Source organism: Chaetodon auriga, chromosome 14, assembly GCF_051107435.1.
Source record: "Chaetodon auriga isolate fChaAug3 chromosome 14, fChaAug3.hap1, whole genome shotgun sequence".
NCBI classification, from domain to species: domain Eukaryota; kingdom Metazoa; phylum Chordata; class Actinopteri; order Chaetodontiformes; family Chaetodontidae; genus Chaetodon; species Chaetodon auriga.
In genome coordinates, this window is record NC_135087.1 from 19,134,379 (window position 1) to 19,157,566 (window position 23,188).

Below are 23,188 nucleotides of genomic sequence, written 5' to 3' on the forward strand. Positions count from 1 at the left end.
AGTAGAGCTGTGCATATGTCTTTCATTGATCTATCAGTGTTCATCTAGAAAAATAAAAGTAGATACATAGATAAATAAATTATCCAGTTAGTTAGACATTAGCTAGATGAGAGGCACATGTCGAAAAATACATAAACAAGAATAAAAATGTGATATTACTATCAAAAATATCCGCATAAAATGCTAGAAACCAACAGAAGTACTGAAGTACGGTGCTCAAGTACAATTCTAAGGATCTTTCACTTTTCTTATCTTATTATTATTATCTGTATTTCATCACAACATCTTTTTATTCCTCTACATTTATTCATAGCAATACTGTAGTTTCTACTTTGCAGATTAAGATCTTAAAAACCTATAATGAGCGTATAAAATTGGAGGCACTTTTGTAAGAAAAATAAAACCAACCAATAGCAGATAAAATTGGTAGACTTAGAAACCCAAAATAACTCAAAGCTTTATTTCGAAAAGACAAAATCGGAAGCTGCCTTTCCCGTATGCGTTAGCTTGACACTCATACCAACGAAAGGGATCCTCCTGTGGTGTTTTGGTCCAGTCGAGCCCCCTCACCAAAATGACAGCGAGGAAGTCCGGGTCACGACTGGAGACTGAGATAGAGCGATGCCGTTCAGAGAGTCAGTGGGACAAGATACCCGAGTTGGTACGACAGCTCTCAGCCAAACTAATATCAAACGGTAAGAAATGTGCTGGTTTCCCGGTTCTTCGTTCATTCAGCCTGTAAGGCCTTCTCCCAGCTCCGAGTCCTCGGCACTTCCTGACAACGGCATCCGCTGCTGGGAGTGTTCCAGTCAGAGGCAGTTAGCTAGCAAAGGTCAAAGAGAAAGACGTCTTGTGGTATTTTCCATGGATTTTTACCATTTTTGGGGCCAGAGTGGTGTGTACACAGCGAGATACACTGATTTTAAGATAAGGGGAACTTTGTCACAGTTAGTATCGCTGCTGTGACAGCTGTGCCCCCCCGGCTCCCTCTGCTCTCATCAAGCGCATCTCCATTGAAAGATTTGTCGTCTCTGCTCGACTTGTATGATAAACAAACCACATTTTAAACTGGCAGGTTTCTGATTGTGCTCTGGCATCGCAGTGAGCTTCACTGAAGTTAGCTGTGTGGCTAAGATGCGTGAGTGCTACATGCTAGCAGTCAAACTCCCGGCTGATGCTGACTGTCAGCTGCTCTGCTGGCACTCCATCACACCAGCAGATGAAAACTCCTTCACGAGATTTTATCTTACAAATGCAGCCATTTACTGATTAGCTGTCAACTAATCAATTACTTGCCAGCTGTTTTGATAATCGATTACTTGGGTTTGGGTACTTTCTGAAAAAAAGAAGACTGAATATCTTTGGGTTGTGGGCAAAACAAGACATTTGGGGACGTCCTCTCACGCTTTGGGAAACACTGATTGACATATTTCACCATTTTCTGACATTTTTTAGAAACTAATTGATTAATCGAGAAAATAATCAAGAGATTAATCAATGATGAAAACAATCGTTGGTTACAAATGAAATAGAAATACTCCAGTTCCTCCTTGTGATCTAAATCAAACACAAACATAAAACCTCATAGATGTGGTGTAAACGCCATCATAACACACCTTTCCATGTAATTTAACATCTTCACGGTACAGTGAAATGTCACTCATGGTTGCCCTGATCCAATAGATCTTCCAAACTGACAAATAACCACATGCTGTCATGAAGTACTTGCTCTTCTGCTGCATGTGTGGCAGCAGCTCTGCCATCACTGCAAATAGAAATATTGATAGATCAGTGCAGACTGTTCGCCAGTAAGAATATTCTGATGACTTCATTGATGTAGTTTAGAGCTTTATTCTCCCACTTTTATCTTGGTGAGAAATGGTTCAATGTGTTGTTCTTGTATAGAGGAAATGTGATTATATCGTAGACTAAATGGAAAAATGTAGACAGTGTTATGACTAATGCTGCCATTATGGGATGTAATTTGGCTCATGAGAGCTGTGAGCTCTGGTCACTGACTTGGATCAGTAAAAAAATTAGTGCTCATTTCACCCTTTGACACACACACACACACACACACACACACACACACACACACACACAGCTTAGAAGCCTGTTAAGGCTGTACATAATTCTGGCTGGTATGTGTGTAAGCACTGCAGTGTTTCTCCATATGTCGATTCAGCCATCCTACACTGAATATTTCCCCTGAGCCTGTTTAAGTGGTGGAGAGATGAGGGTCGTGGACCCGTAGACTTATAGTCACAATGTCTCCAAACATCGGGGTTGGGTGTGTGTATGTGTGTGTAGATGACCTAGGGGAGCTGTTGCTGGGGGAATGTAAGCTTCAGACGTACCTGAAGGAGAACCCCATCAAACAGGGAGCCAGTCCCAGGGGCCCGCGACCTAAACTGGTGGAGGTCAGGAAGCACCTCACTGCTGCTCTGGACAGAGGAAATCTCAAGGTAACGATGGATGGAGCGGTGGCAGCTTATTTAGTTGTTGTCATGTAATTCAGTGCCACACAGTTTGCTTCCTTGAGACGTTTTCTCCTTTCAAATATTTAGAGCTTTTAAATTCACGTTCTGTCCTCCAGGCCGATTACCTCCAGGAAGCCAGCCTGTTGATGGCCAAACTGTGCTATGTGGAGGGCGAATACAGAGACGCTTTAGGTAACCAACACAATCCTCTGGTTCAGCTCATTTACTCATATTTGCTTTTAATTGTATGTATAAAACAACACTGTACCAACTGATCTATTCATTGATCTGCACCTGGTGTATTGCAGGTCACTACAGCAGGGTGAACCTGGATGACATGCAGCTCGTGGGAGCTCCTGTGTACAGGTTGTCCATGATAGCAGAGGCGTACGCTACGAAAGGTATGAACACACATACATACCCAGCCATCGGTTCACATCTCATATCCTCCTTAACCTCATCTCACCCGCCGTCAGTCCACAATCCGCCCAAACATCTGCACTACTGCTTTGCTCCACATGGCGGCAGTACAGCGCCACTGCTGATCAACAGCTGTACCCTGACTGAATGCACACAGTCTCTCATCAGGCCTCTCTGGTGGCCCCTGAATAAGTTGTTAGTATTCTTTTCTTATTTATTTATGTGTAAAATCTGTCTAGCAGTCTAATTTGCTTGGTCATTATAGATAAGGTATGAATGTGATGACTATACATTAATGTATGTTGAGACACAAAGCAGGTGTGAAAACCAGTCATCAGTAGCAGATGAACACCCCCGCGTTAAAAACTACTCCAGACAACTCAAAAACCTGAATTTCATAATGCAGTTATGGTTGAAAGGCTTAAATAAACACCGGACGCTGCTACGTGCCTCATGGCCTTTGTCACTGTTGATTTTCTGTCACCCTGAGCGCTCTCTCCCTCTCGCCCCTCAGGACTGTGTCTAGAGAAGGTCCCGGCCGCCTCTCCGTCTCTATCCAATAAGAACACCGGATCTCCGTCGTCCAATAGGAGCACAACAGACCGGGAGCAGGAGATCATCACCTGCTATGAAAAGTCTGGAGACATTGCTCTGCTGTACCTGCAGGAGGCTGAGAAGGTTTGCGTTTGTGACACGGTCGTTTCTTTACATCCTGTCACCCGCGTGGCGTCTGATGGTGTGAAATGTGCACGCTTGTTTGATGGCTGATCTGTTGCAGTGCTTTCTCACGTGGTGTCACGCAAGCGCTCACCAAATATCTTGTTGGCGCCCGGACTCCCAAGTGCTCTGCCGTCCCTGTGGGTGTGATGACTAATCTGCTGACAGTGTGCAAGTTTGACTAATGCATTTCAGCCCATGACTGCCAACTGGCAAACAAATCTCTTCCTTTTTACAGGAAGGATACAAATCAAACAGTCCCAACATTAATGCTATGCTAAATTCATGTGAGATATGTTGTATAAACTCATGTCTGAGCACAACAGACGGCCTGGAAATATAGTTTTCATATAATATGTATGGATGTGGTGTGAAATGATGATGATGCTGTGTGTAATTTTCAGTCTGTTGACTAATCGATAAATTATCGTGTCTGTTTCAGCTCTATTAAGGTCACTCAGTCCTTCATTTAAATAAAAACTTGCTTTATAATCCAACACATCTAGGAAATTCAGGCCAACGAGGCAATATGTTAGCATTAGTCAATAAAAGTGCGTTTTTCATGCATTTCCACGTCCAGATCGAATTTCATGCTTACTTGCCATTTCTCATGCATAAATTTGTTAAATAGGCCACTTTGGAAATTAAATAGAATGAGTGATCCAATTTGAATCTAGTGAAATCCTCCTGTCATAAAGTGATAACAGGCCCAGTGTTTCCCCTTACTGAGAATTTACTGGCTGACAACTTACAGCGTAGCTTTGATAAACTGTCAATCAGAAATGAGTTATTAACATAAACATGTCGCTGGTTCACAGCCCAAACACCACAGCTCGTTATTTTTAGTCAGCCTTGTTTTCCTCGTGCTGGTGGCAGCTGTTCGTCAAACACCCTGTGCTCTGCTGTCACAAACATGTCAGCTGCAGTGACACACACACAGATTTGTGACCGTTGTGACATCATTCAGGTTATGGGTGTTTCATGCAGAACTCTGTATTTGTTTCTTTCTCCCTGTGTGTCTGTTTCTGCAGGCGTTGTCAGCAGGGATTCAGAACCGCAGCCCAAAGCCCGGACCGACGGCCCAGGACCTGGAACTGGGCTACTTCCTGGAGACGGGCTTGCAGAGAGCCCACGTCATCCACTTCAAGAACGGGTGAGAGAGGGAAACAAGTGGAGGTGGATAGATAGATAGATAGATACAGGAGGTAGATATGGGAGAGAAAGGCACCACAAAACTTTAGATTTTGTTTAATATATTTTTATGAAAAAATGGTATTTCTACTTCTCTTAAACTTGTAGTTTAGAAAGGCCTTCAGTTGCCCAAACAAAACCAAGAACAACCCTTTGTGGGCACTTTCCGCCCACTTTGCAGTCATCGTGCTACAAAGCTGCTGACAGCTTGATAAAAGCAGAAAAGTGTGAACACAGTTCTGTTACATACACAGAGCTCTGGAAAGTAATTCCCACGGCGTTGTTGTTGTTTTAAGTACAAAAGAGATAGTTTCAGGGCTGCAGCAGCTGCTAAAGCCTCGTGCTGGAAGAAATGCCTTTTGAGTGGACTGAATCTGTGCAGGTTTCTGTCCTCGTAGCTTTTTTAGCCTAGTGCTTGCTCATTGTTTGTGCAGTGGATCCACTTCAGCCTCAGGAGAGAGAACTTAAAGAAACGTAGACACTGTCCCCTATTCATCCAAATGAATTTCTGGTGTCTGGTATGAAGACTTCATCAGAGAAGTCATGAATTCAAGCTTACAGAATTTTAAACATATAGCTTACTAACATCACCTTACAGTATTTCTGACCATCACAACCTTAAAAAATCTGCCCTCCTGTGAAGCTGCCAGCATGTAAAATCGCCCATGTGCAGCAATATCTAAAAAATCTAAGCAAAGATCAAAGTCCAGAGACATGAATGATTATGCTGGGCATGCAGCTGATCTGGCTTTGCAGCTTCATCTTCAGACGTCTGAAGGTTGAAACGTCTGCTCGTGACGCTGCGTCTGAGATATCCTGCTTTCACACATACACACTACAGACTCTGACGAGTGTTCTTCTTCCTGTTTCCTCGCCACATTGCCATAGCAACCTGACACGAGGTGTGGGTCGGTTTCGGGAGATTCTTCGGGCTGTGGAGAACAGAACCACCCAGAGCCTGCGCATGGTGAGGGATGGGCTGGGAGCTTTTTTATTATTATTATTTTATTATTATTCATCTCCATTGACTTACTTAAAGGAGTAGTTTGACATTTGTAGCTTCCTTGCTGGATGTTTGATTAGGTTTCCGCTGATTTCTGCTCCTTAGGTCCTTTGTCAGCCAAGAGGTAGTCCGGCACATAGCCCCCATGCTCTGGATTTTATAAATATTGTGTTAATCAGTGAGCTTTACAGGTGGTGCTAGGAGGATTTTGTCACACTTGACACAGCCAGGCTAGCTGTTAGCACCTGTTCCCAGCCTTTATCCTAAGCTAAGCTAACCAGCTTCATATTTACATTGGTAGCAATTTTCCCATCTTATTCTGAAGCCAGTAGTTATATTTCCCAAAAATGTCAAACTGCTCCTTGAAAAATGTTGCTGCTCTCACACGAAGACCCCACTCGTTACACTCTGCTTCAATCTGTTTAATGTGAAATTGTCCAAGTTGTACACAAGACTCTTCCTCAGCCTTTCTGTCTCATCAGTGAGAAATTCTAAGCACAAAGCTGAACTTCAGTGCAGATTTCTATCGATGTAGATACAGGTACACTACCAGCACCAGCAAGTAGACTTAATATTTGATTTGGTTTGTACATGATGGCAAAAGAACCCACATCACAGTCTGCACAGAGATAAAGTCATTAAGATGGATGTTTTTGAAGTATATTAGAAGCAAAGTAAGCCCCAAGTAAACAGATTGCTGCGGTGTTGGTACCAGAGTATCTTTGCCAAACGTGTCCGTGTGTGTGTGTGTGTGTGTGTGTGTGTGTGTGTGTGTGTGTGTGTGTGTGTGTACGTGCGTGCGTGCACGTGTGTGCAGACCATAGCCAGACAGCTTGCAGAGATCTTGCTCAGAGGAATGTGCGAACAGAGTTACTGGTCTCCTCTAGAAGACCCGCCCACAGTGTCGCCATTGGACGATCCCACACGGCAAGGACACACTCACAGCAAGAACTACAGCCTAAGCCGACGCCCACGAGTGTACTCGGGAGAGAAGTATGTGATACTGTGTGTTTGCCGATGCTAAAGTGGGAATACAGTGGAAACTGGCCAACATGGCTCTGAAAATGGAACTGTTGTCAGTGTGCTTTTTCTCCAGTCGCTCTCTCCATCTTCTCCTTAACACTTTTTGTTCTCCATCCCCCCCCCCCCCCCCCCCCTTCTCTCTTCTCTCATCCCTGTCCAACTACATCTTTGTGCTTCCCCCGGTGCATTTCTCTCCCTCTCAGTCTGTTTTGCCCTCAGGAGAACACAGAAGAAGCTTTGCTGCTGCTGCTCATCAGTGAGTCCATGGTAGGACACAAACACTCTTTGGAGAATATTTCACACCCCTCTCTAAAGCTGTGGATCCTCTCACTCGCTCACTGTGCCACCCCTGCACCTCTGTCTGTGTGTTCCAGGCTAACCGTGACGCCGTGCTGAGCAGAATTCCTGAGCACAACAATGATCGTATCATCAGCCTGCAGTCCGCCTCTGTGGTGTACGACCTGCTGACTATAGCTCTGGGCAGGAGAGGGCAGTACGAGATGCTGTCGGAGGTGAGTAATCCCTCTGTGGGCTGCGTGGCCACAATCCTAGTGATTGTGAGAAGTGCTAAAGCCCACGCCCACTATACACCCACGTAAAATCTCACTTCAGTTCTTTTTCACTTCACGTGTGCAGCAGTCTAATTTGCCTTCCAATAGCTGTTTAATGAAGCTTACAGACACCCCGATAACACTGATGAACTGTGTCCTACCTCTGACGTCTCCAGTGTTTGGAGAGGGCCATGAAATTTGCCTTTGAGGAGTTCCATCTGTGGTACCAGCTCGCCCTGTCGCTAATGGCAGCTGGCAAATCAGCTCGTGCCGTTAAGGTCCTGAAAGAGTGCATTCGTCTGAAGCCTGATGACCCCACCATCCCCCTGCTGGCTGTCAAGCTGTGTATCGGACCTCTGCACTGGGTGAGGACCGCCGCGTTGACGTAAACTCAAACCCAGCTGGTTGTTGAAGCATCTTGGAGACTTTTGCTTTGTGTATGCATAAAATCATCTAATTATGCCCCAAACCTGTTCTTCTCTTGTCCATTTTCTCTCCTGACATGTCTGTGTACTCCCACAATCCAGCTGGATGAGGGGGAGTGCTTTGCAAAGATGGTGATTGACATGGGAGAGAAAGCGGCTGAGTTCAGAGCCAAAGGCTACTTGGCCATCGGGCTGGTTTACAGCCTCAAAGCCACTGACGGTAGGTCTCTGTGTGCGCGGATGCTAATCGTGCTAAATCAGGACACAGGACCGTGCATCCATTTTTATGTGACATTTTCACACATACTCACATCAAGACTTCAAATCTCCTCTGCATTAGATATTGTTGTGTGCCGCCGCTGACTGTTGCGCTTCTTTGTATTATTAATAACGTACCTGACTGCACTGTGCCCGTCTTTTTCTGTCCCTGACTCCGTGTCTCTGCGTCTCTGCAGCGTCATTGCGGAGCACACAGGAGGAGTACCAGAGGAAAGCTTTGGGAGCCTTCCAGAGGTTGGGACTGAGCCATGCTGCTCTCTCTTTTCTCTTTCACTCTCCCATTTCCCTCAGCATCACCGTGCCACAGCACGAACTGCTTAACAGTCTAGCAAAATGTGAGAAAAGTGTTTTGAATTAACTACCAGCTGTACAGTTTGCACTGTTTGTCGTCTGCGCACACAGTATGTGACATTGAAATAATGCCTCGCGCAGCCTCTTGTTTTATGTTCCCTCATTCTGCTTATTAATCTGCTGTTATCAGTTTCTAATTGTCTCTAAATATTTAAATATCCCCCGGTTTGATTTCTTACTTGTTCTATTACTCTGCTGTCTTTGCTTCTGCAGCGACCCAATTTCCCCGCAGGGATCTTTAAAGTTTAATCTTATTTAACTTTTTATTCAGCATGTCTGAACACACAGACCAAAAAAAGGAAAAGAATTCTCTCCCTCTTTCTCTGTAGATCTCAGAGTCTGTCTCCCACTGACCATCTAGCAGCCTTCTACTTGGCACTGCAGCTTGCTGTGTCCAGACAGGTAACACAACGTTTAGTAATAACAGGATAAAATCACCACGCGCATATAAAAGTCATGCAAGGTTGAGGCGTGGATGCGAGACGTGACAGTCAGGTAACAGTGAATACACACCTGTCGCTTCACATGGTGCTTTTTGTCCTGATTGTAGTGAAAACCTCTAGTTTATGTATCTAGCATATGTGTGTGTGTGTGTGTAGATCCCCGAGGCACTAGGCTATGTCCGACAGGCGTTGCAGCTTCAAGGGGATGACGTCCACTCCCTTCACCTGCTGGCCCTGCTGCTGTCTGCTCAGAAACACTACCACGACGCTCTCAACATCATAGAGATGGCTCTGTCCGAGTACCCCGAGAACTTTAAGTAAGACTCACGCACGCAAACATTTTATTTAGAGCACACACACAAGTGTCACATAAATAACAAAACGCGTTTCACCAAACGACTGATCAAATCCCACTACATACAGTATCCGACATGATGAATGAGCGGCTTCAGTGCTTCCATTTAATGATCACTCCCTTCGACATTCTGAGCGGCGAGGCCTGGTTTAACAGTCTGATGGCGCTCCTCGGTCTGTTCAGTCGAGCCTGTGGGACTCTGGATCTTCTCTTTGATGGCAAAAGCTGATATCGCGCTCGTGTGCGTTGTGTGTTGCAGTCTGCTTTATACCAAGGTGAAGCTGGAGTCCATGTGCAGGGGACCGGAGGAGGCTCTGCTCACCTGCAAACACATGCTACAGATCTGGAAGAGCTTCTACAACCTGACTAACCCCAGGTACACACACACACACACACACACACAAAATGCAAATACTAATCAGGTTTTATTCATTCAAACAGGTAATTAACTAAACTGGGTTACACCAGTACACTGTGTAACCCAGTTGTGTGTAAAACTACACTAGTAAAATCATTGTAGTGTACATCGTAATTGTATTAGCATAATGTTGGTGTTGTCAGTTGATTCATTTAGTTACGCAACACTCAAACCTGGCAGTTACTGGCTGTAAATATGTAGTAACTTCAGAATCAGTCTGTGTGGTGCAGTCTGTTTTAATTTAATGATGTGTAAGTCTCCGCTCAGCAAACACTCTAATTAGAACGAGGCTACGTTTACTTGGCCTGCAGAAACACTGTAGCTTAGCTTCGTTTTGTCTGTGTCTGTGTGTGTGTGTGTGTGTGTGCGTGTGTGTGTGTGTGTGTGTGTGTGCGTGTGTGCGTGTGTGTGTGTGTGTGTTTCTGAGCTGGTGAGTAAACACGTGTGTTTGTGGCAGTGATTCCGGGCGTGGCAGCAGTCTGTTGGACCGAGCCATAGCAGACAGACGACAGCTCAACGCCATGACGCTGCCCGACTTCAGTGACCCTGAGACCGGTATGCATGCACGCACACACACACACACACACACACACACACACACACACACACACACACACACACACACAAAGGCGTTTCTGCTTCTACTCAGGAACCCCAGGAGCTCCCAGTGAAACTAAGACTCACAGAAACGATTCATGCCTTTTATCTAATAGTGACCTTATTGCCTTTTTCTGAAAAAAAAAATGGCGATTGTCAATGATGAATTCATTATAACAAGGACGTCACATGACTTTCTCTTTCTTGTTTTTATATTGATCCATTATTCCTTGTATCTTTAGATACTAAAGGAAAATGTTGAGATACCCCCCCCCCCCCCCTTTGTTTTGTTGATTTTCTATTTTCTATTGAGTTTCTCTTCATTTGTTCTGTTTGATAAGTTGCTGCTGTATCTTGGTGTTATCATGACATTAGATGTCATAGAAATGATAAACTTTCCAATAAGGAAGAATGTTAGAAATCTTGTTTCCAGTTTGGAAGACGTGGATGCAGATTGAGAGCCAGTGACCGATGTTTCTTTCCTTTCTTTATTCCTTGATTAATTTCACTCATTTCTCTTTTGTTTCCTCTGTTTGTTCTAGTCTCAGGTTCTTCCTCTTCTCACTCTGGTTCTGAACTGGTCTCCCCCAACTCCCCATCCACCATCTCCACCCTCTCCTCCCCACTTTCCTCCCTACTATCCTCCCCCCTCTCCTCCCCACTGTCCTCCCCTTCTTCCCCTGTCTTCATCCTCCAGCCTCCTCCTCTCCCTCCACCCAAAAATCCATCCTTCCTCCCCTCTCCTCCTCCTCCTCCTCCTCCTCCCCTCCCTCCTCCCGCGCCCACCAAGCCCAGGACTCACTCCTTTTGCAACCATGTCACTCTCCGCCGGCTCTCCTCCAATTGTAATCCACCTTCCCGTCCTCGTCGGCCTGTAGCATGTTGTGGAGAGTGACCTAATAGAGAGTTTTTGGGAGATTGGCTCATTGATTGTCTTGTGTGTTTAGTGATGAGATGATTCCCAAGTTGTTTCTTTGCTCCAGTGCTCAGCGTTCAACAGATCAATATTAGTCCACTATCAATAGCCCAAGTAGAAAACTGCAGTTAGTCAGTTCCTGGTCAAAATTCAGGAAGTGAAAAATGAGCTCACTGATGTAACTGATGTAGGCTGTTTTATTGTTAAACTCCTACTACACCAGGAGAGGCTCATCTGCTGGGCACCTCCTGTGTGGCTGTGCTGCATTTGAGTTCCCAAACCAAGTCCTGTAACAGCAGCACGGACCTCCAGGCAGAATCACAGGTTCACAGTTTATGTTTTAAGATTATTATTTAGAAATAAAGTGTATTTAAACATGTAATGCTCACGTATTCACATAGTATTTTCTGGTTTTTCTGTACACCTCTTATACCTCATGGCATACCCAACATTATCTTACTATGAGGGTTTTTGTTCCTTCTTAGCAGTGAATTTACAATATTTCTCTCATGTGATATCATCAGTATAATATTATATTGTCGGTCCAGAGTTTCTGCAGATAACAGGGCAGAGACTTGTCTGCCAGTCAGAGGCGCTGCTGCAGTCTGCAGCTGCCAGAGCTGAACAGAGGAGGCAGAGTATTGATGAAACACCCACATCAGGATCACCACACCCAGCCCGGTGCGACTGGCCTCTACTGCTGGTTTACAGCAGAGAAACAAGAGGCCAGTAATCCACACGGTAATCTGCCAAACGGCAACATCCACATCACCGCAGTGCCAAGGAGAGCACACGCTGTAGTGTACTGTGCTGTAGTCACTGTCAGCAGTTTGACTGCAGTGTGAGTAAAGGCAGTATTGCTGGTTTGTCCCTTATGGCTGAGATTAGCAGAACAGTTTTGCAGCCACAAATCCAACATGCAAAGTGTCAACGTTAATGTCACAAGTCTTTTTTACTTGCTTATCTAAGAGGCCTGGTTGACTCCAGGACTGTAGACAGCTGTGGACTTGATGCAGCAGCACATACAGTCCATACAGCAGCAGGCCGGTTCATCATGTGGCGTTGATTGAAAATAAACTGCAGTACCGACAGACCCAGCCGTGTATAATAGCACAGCATTAAAGCTGCCTGCCTTCATTTTAAGGAGCTTTCCGGTTCTCATTGTCTCACTCGGACAACACTAGTGGCCCTCCATCACAGGACATCGCTGCAGTGTTAGCTTGGAGCACTGGAGTCAAGTCTGTGAGTAGCATGCTGACCATTTTGGGAATTTTTTCATCACTGACTCAACAAATAAGGCGACCAATAAGCTAATGACCCAACAACTTGACATGCTGCTTCTGTGGCTGGTCCCTGAGATCGTTAACAAGGTGAATCTTGAATTTGACTGGTCATTCAAAGCTCACAGGCATGGACAAGGAGTTTGAAACTAAGCCGACTAACCCTTCAGGAGGAATGGGTGTGTTTCATAGTCGCTGACAGTTCCCAGAGCTGCTGTTAACCTGTGCACGTTGACATGTAAAACGGACACTTTGGGTGTGGACCTGCTGCAGCTACTTTGCATTTTTGCGTCATGCTCCAGGTCTCAGGTGAACGTACTCAGTCGACACACACGCGTAGAGTCCACACACTCGCAGTGGATGCAGCTAGGCATTAGAGATCAGCTGGGTTCTTTCTCGATGTGACAGAAACTTGCTTTCACATATCACAGCCTTACCATCTCTTCACATTTGTCCCTGGCCATTTGTCTCTTGTTTTTGTTCCTGTTTTGCATCCTCCTCCTCCTTCTTCTCGCTCTGTTTCTGTGAAGATTTTTCACTTGAGCCAACATTAATTTGTCTCCTTTCCCAGTTCCAGCCTTATGTTGTCTTTCCTTGTTGCCATCTCTTCTACTAATGATGTTTGTACTGGATAATAATGGTTGGATAAATTATTTAGCTGCATTAAAAAAAAAAACACAATTCTTTTTTTTTCTTCTGCAGAACAGATTTTTCTCAGCCAGCCTGAGAGCAGTGACATTATTTAAAACTGTGACAATAAGTCCATCACTGTGATCGCAATTACTCGAAATTCAGCTCGATTCTTCTGTTGCTGTGTTTGTATGCTGCTTTGATGAGTGAGCGCTGTGCTGAAATGCGAAATAGATGTAATGTTGCTTTGCACTGTGGCTCATTTTGAGAATTTTGGACGTAAGAAAATTCACTCCCTGCAAAGTTCTCACAAAGTCTCACAAAGAGTCACAAAGCGGAGAAAGATGAGCCTCGTTGATGCTTTTAGTTCAGTGAACTTTATGGCCGTTACTACTGCAGATTACAGCGCAGAGAAGGGACAAATGGGAGCAGCGCGTCACATGCGAGGTGGTCTGAAAGGCTGCGGAGAAGAATGAAAACCTCACTGCGCTCCACACTCTTCCTTTAGGGATCGGCCTTCCTTTTCTGTCGTGATTTTTTGGATATTTCTTCTCTGTCTCTTCCTCGCTTTCAATCATTAACAGTCGTCTTTTCTGTTTTTTTTCCCCCCATCCCTCCGTTTTTCAAGGCGGCCTTCAGGACGCTAACACTCTTGGTTTTTCCTCCATGTTTTCTGTTTGTAAGTAGCCATCTAACCTCCATCTGACCTTCCTTTTTTCCATCCATTGTTCTGTCCATCCTTTGGTCCCGGTCGACCGTCCTTTTCCCCGACGAGGTTCCGATATATGTACGATATCTGTATGAAGCAGATACGTACATATATCCTCTGCTTCAACGTGATGTCTGCAGCCAGTTACCAGGAGAATTGCACTTCATTTTTTACCTGTTGGTGATACAATATATGGAATACAATACAATCCAATTAAAGGAATACAATGACTTGAGGGAATATCTCTCTAAAAACAGTGCTGTTAGTCAGAATAAAGCCTTGTGTAAGTCTGTAGGGAACACTTTGGATCTTGATGGAAATCTTTGGAATAACTTACACAATAGCCTGCATAAAGAGGGTGTTCTGGCACGTTGAGTTGTAAAAGGCAGATGAATGAACCATTTCCGACATGTTTATCCTTTTCATTAAAGCAAAGCAGAGAGGGAGCTAATGATACAGAGCGATGCCAGAGAGGACAGGAAGAAGGAGCAGCTTCCTGCTTGCAGAGCTAATCATCTGTGAAATACGGCTGCGATATTGACAAATACTAATATTAACAGCACGGCTGGCACGAGACAGTCATTTTTACCAAAGCGTCATCATTATTTCGCCATAATGGGAAGCTACTGTGGAAAGGTGTTATGAAGGAATGAATAAGAAGAGAACGTGGTTCAGAGGAAACACTGGTGATGAGATATTGAGAATCTATAAGAATATACTTTCACCTCTGTGCATCTGTTATCAAGATTTTGTACTCCAGCACGCTGTGCATCCTCTGTGGATATAAAACGGGCCGTTCATCATCTTGTTGTCGTTAAATCGTGCTTTGCGCTGGAAGCACAGAGGCGAGACGCGCACTCAGCGGCCTCTGCTGCGGTCATTAGAGGTGTTTTTCCCTAGAGGTCAGTGTATTCCTTTAATTCGGTGAGCAGCTTCAGTGCATGTGTTGCTGTGTGAACTGTGCACATTTTAGGCACAAGCCCCTGCAGGAAGCTTCCACAGTAACCTGTTAGTAAAGAAGTCAGCTTGTTTCTACAAGATTTTCCTCATGGCTCAAGCCTGTTATTTTTGTTTTGTACAAATATGCAGTTGACAGACTGAAGTGATTATTAAGGGCACAAAATGGTTTTAGTGAAAGCAATCCATATGAACATCTGCAGACTGTCAGTGACTGACTCTTTCACGGTCATGGCCCTGTGCCTCACTGTCTGTGTGAAATGTAGGCATCACGGTGGATGGAAAGACCAGTGTATTCAGGAAGGGGAAAGGGGGGATGTACTGGGAGATACATGGTTTGAGTGATAGATAGAAAGCCAGAATAATAAGACAAGGAGATTGGAGATCTGTCATTGAAGTAAAGCTGCAACTATCACTCATTTTTTTTAACTTTCGTCCATGTTTAGAGTACAAAAGGCACATATTTATAAGATCCAATCCCTTTAGGCTGCAATTGCTCTGACAATTCAAAAAAAGAAAACAAGCCCAATAGTGGGCATCTTTACATCAGCCATTATTTTGAAAATCCAAATCGCACACATAGAACAGATCATACTGGATTAAGTCAGCATTGGTGAGTCAGTGTGTATCAACTGAACCATCACATCCGGACATTTTAGTCCAAAGCACTGGGATCAGCTGTAACTGATGTTCAAAATATGAGACAAGCAGAATATAACACAAAGAATATGCGTGACACACACACCAGACAGGGAGACGATGGAGGATGAGTGGCATTTCACACGTATGTTTAATGTAACACTGGAAGGACATGATAATAGGTGGAAGGCATGCGAGTGGAGAACGTAGACATCAGCTTATGTTTTGCTTTCACGGAGCTGCAGTGGGCACCTGCAGTCCCACGTGGTGGCCATTTTGCGTCCCTGTAATAATCTGCTGTCATTTAAATGTGGAGACAAAATCAGAGACACACTTCTTTTCAAATACTAATCAGCAGAGTGCAGATTGGTGCAGTGTTCATGCATGGTGGCTCAGAAACTAATTCATTTTGACCTGGTTAATCCAGGGTCATAACACTGTGTGTTGCGGCGTGTCTAATGGTGTGGACTGATTAAAGGCTTTAGTGCAGGAACAGGAAACTGTGTGTCACTGTAGGCCCACAATCTTGAGCTTTTCACTGCAACCAAACAACTCCAGATTTCATTCTTTTCTCGCTGAAGTGGTGGGAATCAGTGAAGCCTGCTGTTGTGTTTGGTTGAGTTAAAATCCTGCATTGTGGCACATGGCTGCCTAACGCTGCTGTAGTGCTGAGCCAGCGGCTGGAGGAGACAGGTTTGACGGTTTCACTCTCTCCCTCCAGGTTCGGTTCACGCGACGTCTATAGCAGCCAGTCGCGTAGAGCAGGCTCTGTCCGAGGTGGCCTCCTCCCTGCAGAGCAGCGCCCCCAAACAGGGACCCCTGCACCCCTGGATGACCCTGGCTCAGATCTGGCTGCATGCAGGTATGCACTCAGTAGATTATTGAAATGAACATACACAAAAATACTTTCCCATGGTGCCTCTGGTCATGTGTGCAGACACATCAGTCAACAGACTTGTAAACACTCTGCAGGTCCTCTAGAGAATCTATTAGCTGGTAGGATGTTACTGTAGTTCATATGTCTTGATGTTAGCAAGTCGTATACTCAGGGGATATTAGAGTGACGACCGTTCCATCATACTGACTTAAATCTGTATTTTTATTTTACATTTTTTATGAAACACAGGATAGTTTTGCCTCTTCATGCCTCAAATATCCTTCAAATACAGTAAGACAAATTCAAAAAAGGAAAAAAATCACTGCTGATGCCTCATGTGGTCTAATGGGCACAAGCAGATATAGCTTTGTTTAGATAAGATAAGATATAACATCGTTACAGACAGCTATAAAAGCAAGAATAAAGACGGAGAACAAAAACAAATAAACAATACAAAGAGAATAAGTTGCCTTCAGAAGGATGGCTCAGTTTCTTAATGGAAATTTTCTGAATTGCACATGTTAAGATATGAAAGGTTTTGTGCTGTTGCACAGGAGAAAATATATAGTAGTAGAAATAATATACAAGCACCGTTAAAAAAAAAAATGTAATACTGCACAGGATGTGTGCAGGGATGTAATGGATTCTAACGTTAAACATAAATAATGCAGCCGTGCAAAACAGTAGGTTTGTGTTATTGTGATGAGTCAGGAAGGGGTCAGATGGTAAAATGGCTGGGGGCCACTGGTTTAGGGGAGTGCATGGTACAAGTCCCAGCACAGATGCTGTTTCAAAGGGAACTCTAACAACACTTTCTTCATCTGCCGTCTCCAGTTCTGGATGCAGTTCAAGTGATTTTTATCACCTACTGTAGTTCTGCCCAGAAAGTTAGTTAAATTTCCAGTATATTCAAAAGGAACACGGTGTTTTATTACTCTGAAGAGTGTATGTATACCCTTGCACTACACAATAATATTAAACATTCAGTTGGTAGTACAGTGTACTCGCAGAGGTCACACAGTTTGCAGCCAGAATGTCCCAGTGTGAGTCAGGATCCATCACTACATTATCAACATTTATCCACCCTCAAATACTGAAATGCGTCATCCTCTTCAACTTTACCTTTTCCCCCATTAGGACGCGCTCCTAACACAGACTCCAGCAGACTGGAAGTTGCAGTGAGTGTACTGGCATTAGCTCGTGGGGCCGTACGTAACAGCAGTTTGATGATCTTTGCGATCACGGCAGATTAGATTTGCTGTGGAGAGCGCTGGAGCCCTGATCCTCGTTTCTACATCTCCAGCAGACACAACTTGTAGACACAATCATAAGCAGACTGGAGAGCGTACATAAACAAACGCAGGCAGCGCGCACGCACACACCGATGGGCAGAGCTTATTTGTGCTCTTGTTTATCTCTCCAGCTGCTTCCTGTCAGAGGTGGTCATTTCCAGCTTGGCGACACAGCTAATATAATCATCCAATCACAGGACAGACAGGCAGACCGCTCAAACTCATTTCCTCCGTCTGCCTCACTCCTCGTTTGTATCTTTCTGTCCTCGTCGCAGCGATACACGGAATGCATTAGGTGACCTTGATAACTGAAAATGTTTTTCTCACTGATGCAATTTGAGGGAGAAAAATTGCCTTTTCTGCTTCTTATTTTGCAGTTTGAAATGTTTCCGACTAAATAGATGGAGCTTTCTGTTTGTGGCTCTTAAAACGTTTCACTTTAACACGAGGGCTGCAGATGTCTAGACCTCTGTTCATTTTGAGATGGAGGCTGGCACTTATATTGGCTGTCGTCCCCTTTTGTTTACTGTAATAACACCAAGCTAGCCGTCGATTCCACATAGATGCTGACAACATTCTAATAAAACAAAAGGAAACCTGCTGCACGCATGGCCAAACACCCGTCCTCCCTGTCTGTCTGTCCCTGTCAGCTGAGGTCTACACCGGAATGTCCAAGCCTGCTGAGGCCTCAGCCTGCACACAGGAGGCCGCCAACCTCTTCCCCACATCCCATAATGTGCTGTACATGAGGGGGCAGATCGCTGAGCTGAGGGGCAACATGGATGAGGCCAAACGCTGGTACGAAGAGGCCCTGTCCATCAACCCGACGCATGTCAAGACCATGCAGAGACTGGTAATACTGAAAACACACACGCATACGCACTGTCAGACTCGGTGTTCTCCTTCTGCTCTGTCCTTGTGTCTGGTCTCTTGAGAACATAACAAATCTTGTCCTCTGCAGTGTCCGTACAGCCCGAGGGTTTGTGCGTTGGATGTAATTAGCTATGGTCCTCTGGGACAGCCTCATTAGACGCGGAGAGAGGGAACAGCGTCTCCCTCCTTTGGTCTCTGTATGTTTAGGGCCATCCCAGACTTGTTAGTGTGGACCCTAAAGTGGACCATGAACGTCTCTCTGAGCCAGTTTGCATCAGTGCAAAGTACAAGAAGTCCCCCAAACAAAGTGAATCATCACCAGCAGAACGACTGCCTTAAACTGCCTTCAGATGCACAGCAGTCCACTTTCGTCGTGACTGACCATAAGCCCAATAATGTTCTTCCTCTCTGTCTTCATCTTCCTCTGCCACCATTTTTTCTTTGTATCCTCCACAGGGTCTGATTCTGCACCAGCTGCAGCGCTACAGTCTGTCTGAAAAGGTCCTGAGGGATGCTGTGCAGGTCAACAGGTAGGTGTGTGTGTGTGTGTGTGTGTGTGTGTGTGTGTGTGTGTGCGTGCGTGCGTGCGTGCGTGCGTGCGTGCGTGCGTGCGTGCGTGCGTGCGTGCGTGCGTGTTTGCCAGTGCAATGTACTTGATGTACTTGTATTTTAGGGCACTCAATACAATATTTTTTCTCTTTCCTCTCTCGTCTCCTTCTCTTACCTTTCTCCTTCTCTCCTCGCCCCTTCCTTTTGGTCCTATTTCCTCATCTCCTGTTTCCTTCTCTCTTATCCATCCCTACTATTTCCACATATCCTCTCTCCTCCCCTTTTTCCCTCTCTCCACTTTCCTCCTCTCCTCTCCTCTCTTGATTCTCTCCTTCCTCTTTTCCTTTTCTCTCCTTGCTTCCCTTTTCTCTCTCATCACCTTCCTTTTCCCCACATCTTCATCCACCTCTCCTGTTTCCTCCTCTCCTCTTCCTCTCTTCTTCCTCCTCCTCTCCTCTCCTCTCCTCTCCTCTCCTCTCCTCTCCTCAGTACGGCTCATGATGTGTGGAATAGCCTGGGTGAGGTCTTGCAGGCTCAGGGAAACGCTGCCGCTGCCACCGAGTGTTTCCTCACCGCCTTGGAGCTGGAGGCCAGCAGCCCCATTCTGCCCTTCACCATCATACCCAGAGCGCTATGAAACCCCCACCCCCACAGTTATAGCCCCAGTACTGTAGCACAGTGGCACAAATGATGGACCTGCAAGCTGCACACACCCCGTACACACATAGCATGCCTGCATGCCACTTTCACAAGGTTTTACTGCCATACCCTCAGATACAAATAGTACACGTGCACATGCATACATACACGCTTCCCCCTGCTCACCCGACCTTCCCACAATGCCTTGCTGTGGCTGTGACCCTGACTGTGTGTGTGAGGGCATGTGCCAGTGTGTGTCGATCTGCACTTTTCACGTGCCTGTCTGTGTCTGTGCATGTGCACCTCACCTCTGTGTATGTGTGCCAACATGTCGCCTGTGCGTATCCGTGTCCGGTTGTGTGTGATTTGTAGTATGCCGTGTGCGTTTGTTGTTTTGTCCTGTTCAAAGATGTAAATAAGACTCAGTTGGAGTTCCTACTCTGTCGTCGCTAGCATTCAGAAGCCTAAGAGTTTACATTTTGTTTACGTTTAGTCCAAAAAAATCCCACACAGAGTTTATATTTCCTTTCACACACTGAGGGTAAATACAGCAAATTTGACAAAAAAAGAATCTATTCTGGGCAGGTAAACAGTTTTATTAATGTCTCCTTTATAAGCCAAATGTTACTGATAATCTCAAGCACTCAAACACGCGCACACACACACACACACACGCACACACACACACACACACGTTCACTTGCTGTATGGCTGGCTCAGGATCATCAGATCTTTAAGAAGCATTGACAGACATGATCAGTAAAGTCTAAATGCCAAAACACAGGCTGCGTTTACACACACGCAGGAGATCAGATTTGAAAGTGCTGATGTCCGAGGGACGACTGCCACTTCTTTTTTTTCTACATTTTTAAATGACAGTGCGTTTTATCTCATGTGTGCAGCCTTTATGTGCTCCTCAGCTGAACCATATTTCAGTGACTTTTTATCAAATGTTCTTTATATGTACGTTGTTATTCATTTTTGCCAAGGAAAGCTTGGAAGTTAAAGGAGTGGTACAGCATTTTGGGAAATCCACCTTTTTGCTTTCTTTCTGAGAGTTGCGTGAGATGATTGGTTCCACTGATGTCTGTACGGGAAAGGTAAAGCTACTTCCTGCAGCCTGCTGGCTTACCTTAGCAGAAGACAGGAAATGTCGCAAAACAGCTGTGTGACGGTGACAAAATCCACATGTTGGATCCACACGTTGGATCTCTGTGCAGATAAAACAAATATAAGTGTAAAAACAGAGTATAGAACTATAACTTGTTTCCCTGTTTCCAGTCATTCTGCTAAGCTAAGCTAACCAGCTCTTAACTCAAGCTTCTTACTTGCTGTACAGTTCTGGTGTCAGTCCTCTCATCTAAAATGTCCCAGAATGTCAAACTCCTGCTGTCCCATTTCCATATTAATTTTTTTTCCTTTTTTTTTTTTTTTTTTTGGAGGAGGTACAGTCATAATCGCTGAACACACACGAGTGCTACCTACGAAAACTGAAGCAAACGGGTGCAAAGCTACGTGACATTTAGATTTGAACACACTGAAGGGGAGGAATCTGTTACACGCACACACAAAAATCTGATACTCTGCTGTGTGTAAATGCAACCAGTGATTGTGTCGTCTGTGTGTCATGTCACAGTCACGTCAAATACAACCAGATGAATATAGTTATTTTTTTCATTTGATTTTTTGATTCCAAATACAAAGGATTATTGTTGTATATTTGATTGTTCCGAGTGTATTATTATTGTTCTTATTTTAGAAAGTAAATTATAATTCTATTTTCTGGAGAGTGTTACTGAGAGTCTGCTGGAGGAAGAAGAGGATGAGCTCATTCAGTCAGTGAGTCATTGAGTCCTTTGTGCTGTAAGTGAATGACTGAAATTTAGGATGATTATAATGACAAAAGCTAATTAAAGCAGTTGAAAACAGGTTGGACCTCTCGTCTGTTCATTGTGTTTGATACAGTTTATGTTCGCGCTCTTCCTTCGTGTTCTCATTTTAACCTTCGGGCTCGATATTTCAGTCAACAGAAAGCTGTGTGTCTGTGTGTGGCTTCCCCTCTGGCTGTGACCTCTGGGCCAGCAGTGTGTTTTACTGTCTCAGGTGTGTGTCTGTCAGTGGATGGATGTGTCCTCCTTTGTGTGTTTTTTATTAGAGGACTGCAGCGCTGACAGGCTTTGTCCCGGAGTGTCAGGAAGCCTCATGTCTCACACACACACACACACACACACACACACACACACACACACACACACACACACACACACACACACACACCACAGCTCCCCTGCTACTGAGTTCCCTGCTAGATTCTCAGGTATCACTAACCGTCTGTCCCCCTTAAAGGTCATGGCCTCAGCTGAGACGTGCTGTATGTGGGGCTGATATTGGCCTTCTGATTGCATATTGATTATACGTTTGATAGCTTTGGATTTCACTGTAAAACACAGAAACTTGGTACCATTTTTTTCTAATCTTTTGTATTTACATTTGAAGGGGAAATCTTATACTTTTACCTGACATTTGAATTAAGTTAACTCCATAAAATGTCTCCATCAGGTATAAATCTTGTATCTTATCTTTTCATCATTTCTGACCTTATCTAAAGGTTTATTTTCAACCTGCAGAGGAGCACAGCAGCTCCTCCAAAACATCGTTTCAGGATGATGGCTGATGCATTTTCAGATAATGCAGTGGCTTTTTAAACTGCTTCAGAGATGCGAGAATTCATCCATTTTCCACAGAGGGACATTTCATGCTTCAGTTTTCTGAATACATTTGATGATACATGTGGTACCTGCAGTATTTGTACCTCTCCAGCAGTAATGATGTAGTCAAAATACACATTAACACAATCTGAACAGTCTGGGAGGAACCATTGTTCACAATGAGCAAAATGCTGACCTTGATTTGTGCTTTAGTATTCTAATGCGATGTGATACTTTAGTACAAGATATTTGAGTATTTCTTCCTGAATTTCTTCCTCTTGAATATATTTTGATTGTCACTGCAAAACAACACAGGAAGAAATGCCAGTGTTTTTGAAGTCAAAGTCAAGGCTAATGTTTTCTTTATAATAAAGTCATAATTGTGACAGTGCATGTTGTTGACTTCCAAGAGAACAACAGCCACGAAAACATCTGGCATCTGCAATGATTTTTATTAATGTGTAGACAATTTGGGATGGGAAAAAAGGGAAAGATATAATTAATAGAAACAATACCTTGGCCATGTCCAGTCTTAACACACACTCACACACCTCTGGCCCTCTCTGTTCTTCAGGCTGTCAAATGAAAAACTGAGATATTAATGTGGCTGAAAGCTGGAACCAGGAGTGGGGGGGTTGTGTGTCCGTGTACACCTGTGTGTTTGTGAAGGAGTGTAAATGTGTGTGAGATGAAAAGAGTCCTCTGGATTGGAAACCCTGTTAATAATGTTGGAGTGGCAGCTCACTAATAGCAAGCAATGAGCAGCAAGCTTTATTAATACTGTTCAGACAGTTACATAACTACAGCTACTAACTGTGTGTGTGTGTGTGTGTGATACATGGATAAATCTAACACCTCCCTCACTT

The 23,188-nt window shown here is 44.5% G+C and overlaps 1 protein-coding gene across 1 annotated transcript; it reads left to right on the forward strand.

Annotated features, from left to right (window-relative positions):
* Nucleotides 1–499: 499 nt before the first annotated feature.
* ttc7b (tetratricopeptide repeat domain 7B) lies at nucleotides 500–21,542 on the forward strand. The gene is made up of 21 exons (XM_076748288.1): nucleotides 500–695; nucleotides 2,311–2,465; nucleotides 2,597–2,672; nucleotides 2,789–2,881; nucleotides 3,415–3,578; nucleotides 4,649–4,770; nucleotides 5,697–5,775; nucleotides 6,629–6,804; nucleotides 7,038–7,101; nucleotides 7,209–7,346; nucleotides 7,562–7,750; nucleotides 7,913–8,030; nucleotides 8,266–8,323; nucleotides 8,770–8,842; nucleotides 9,040–9,200; nucleotides 9,498–9,614; nucleotides 10,114–10,211; nucleotides 16,106–16,246; nucleotides 18,204–18,406; nucleotides 18,883–18,956; nucleotides 19,465–21,542. The coding sequence occupies exons 1-21, from the start codon at nucleotides 575–577 to the stop codon at nucleotides 19,610–19,612; spliced, it is 2,568 nt and encodes an 855-aa protein (XP_076604403.1). The 5' UTR covers nucleotides 500–574; the 3' UTR covers nucleotides 19,613–21,542.
* The last annotated feature ends 1,646 nt before the right edge of the window (nucleotides 21,543–23,188 follow it).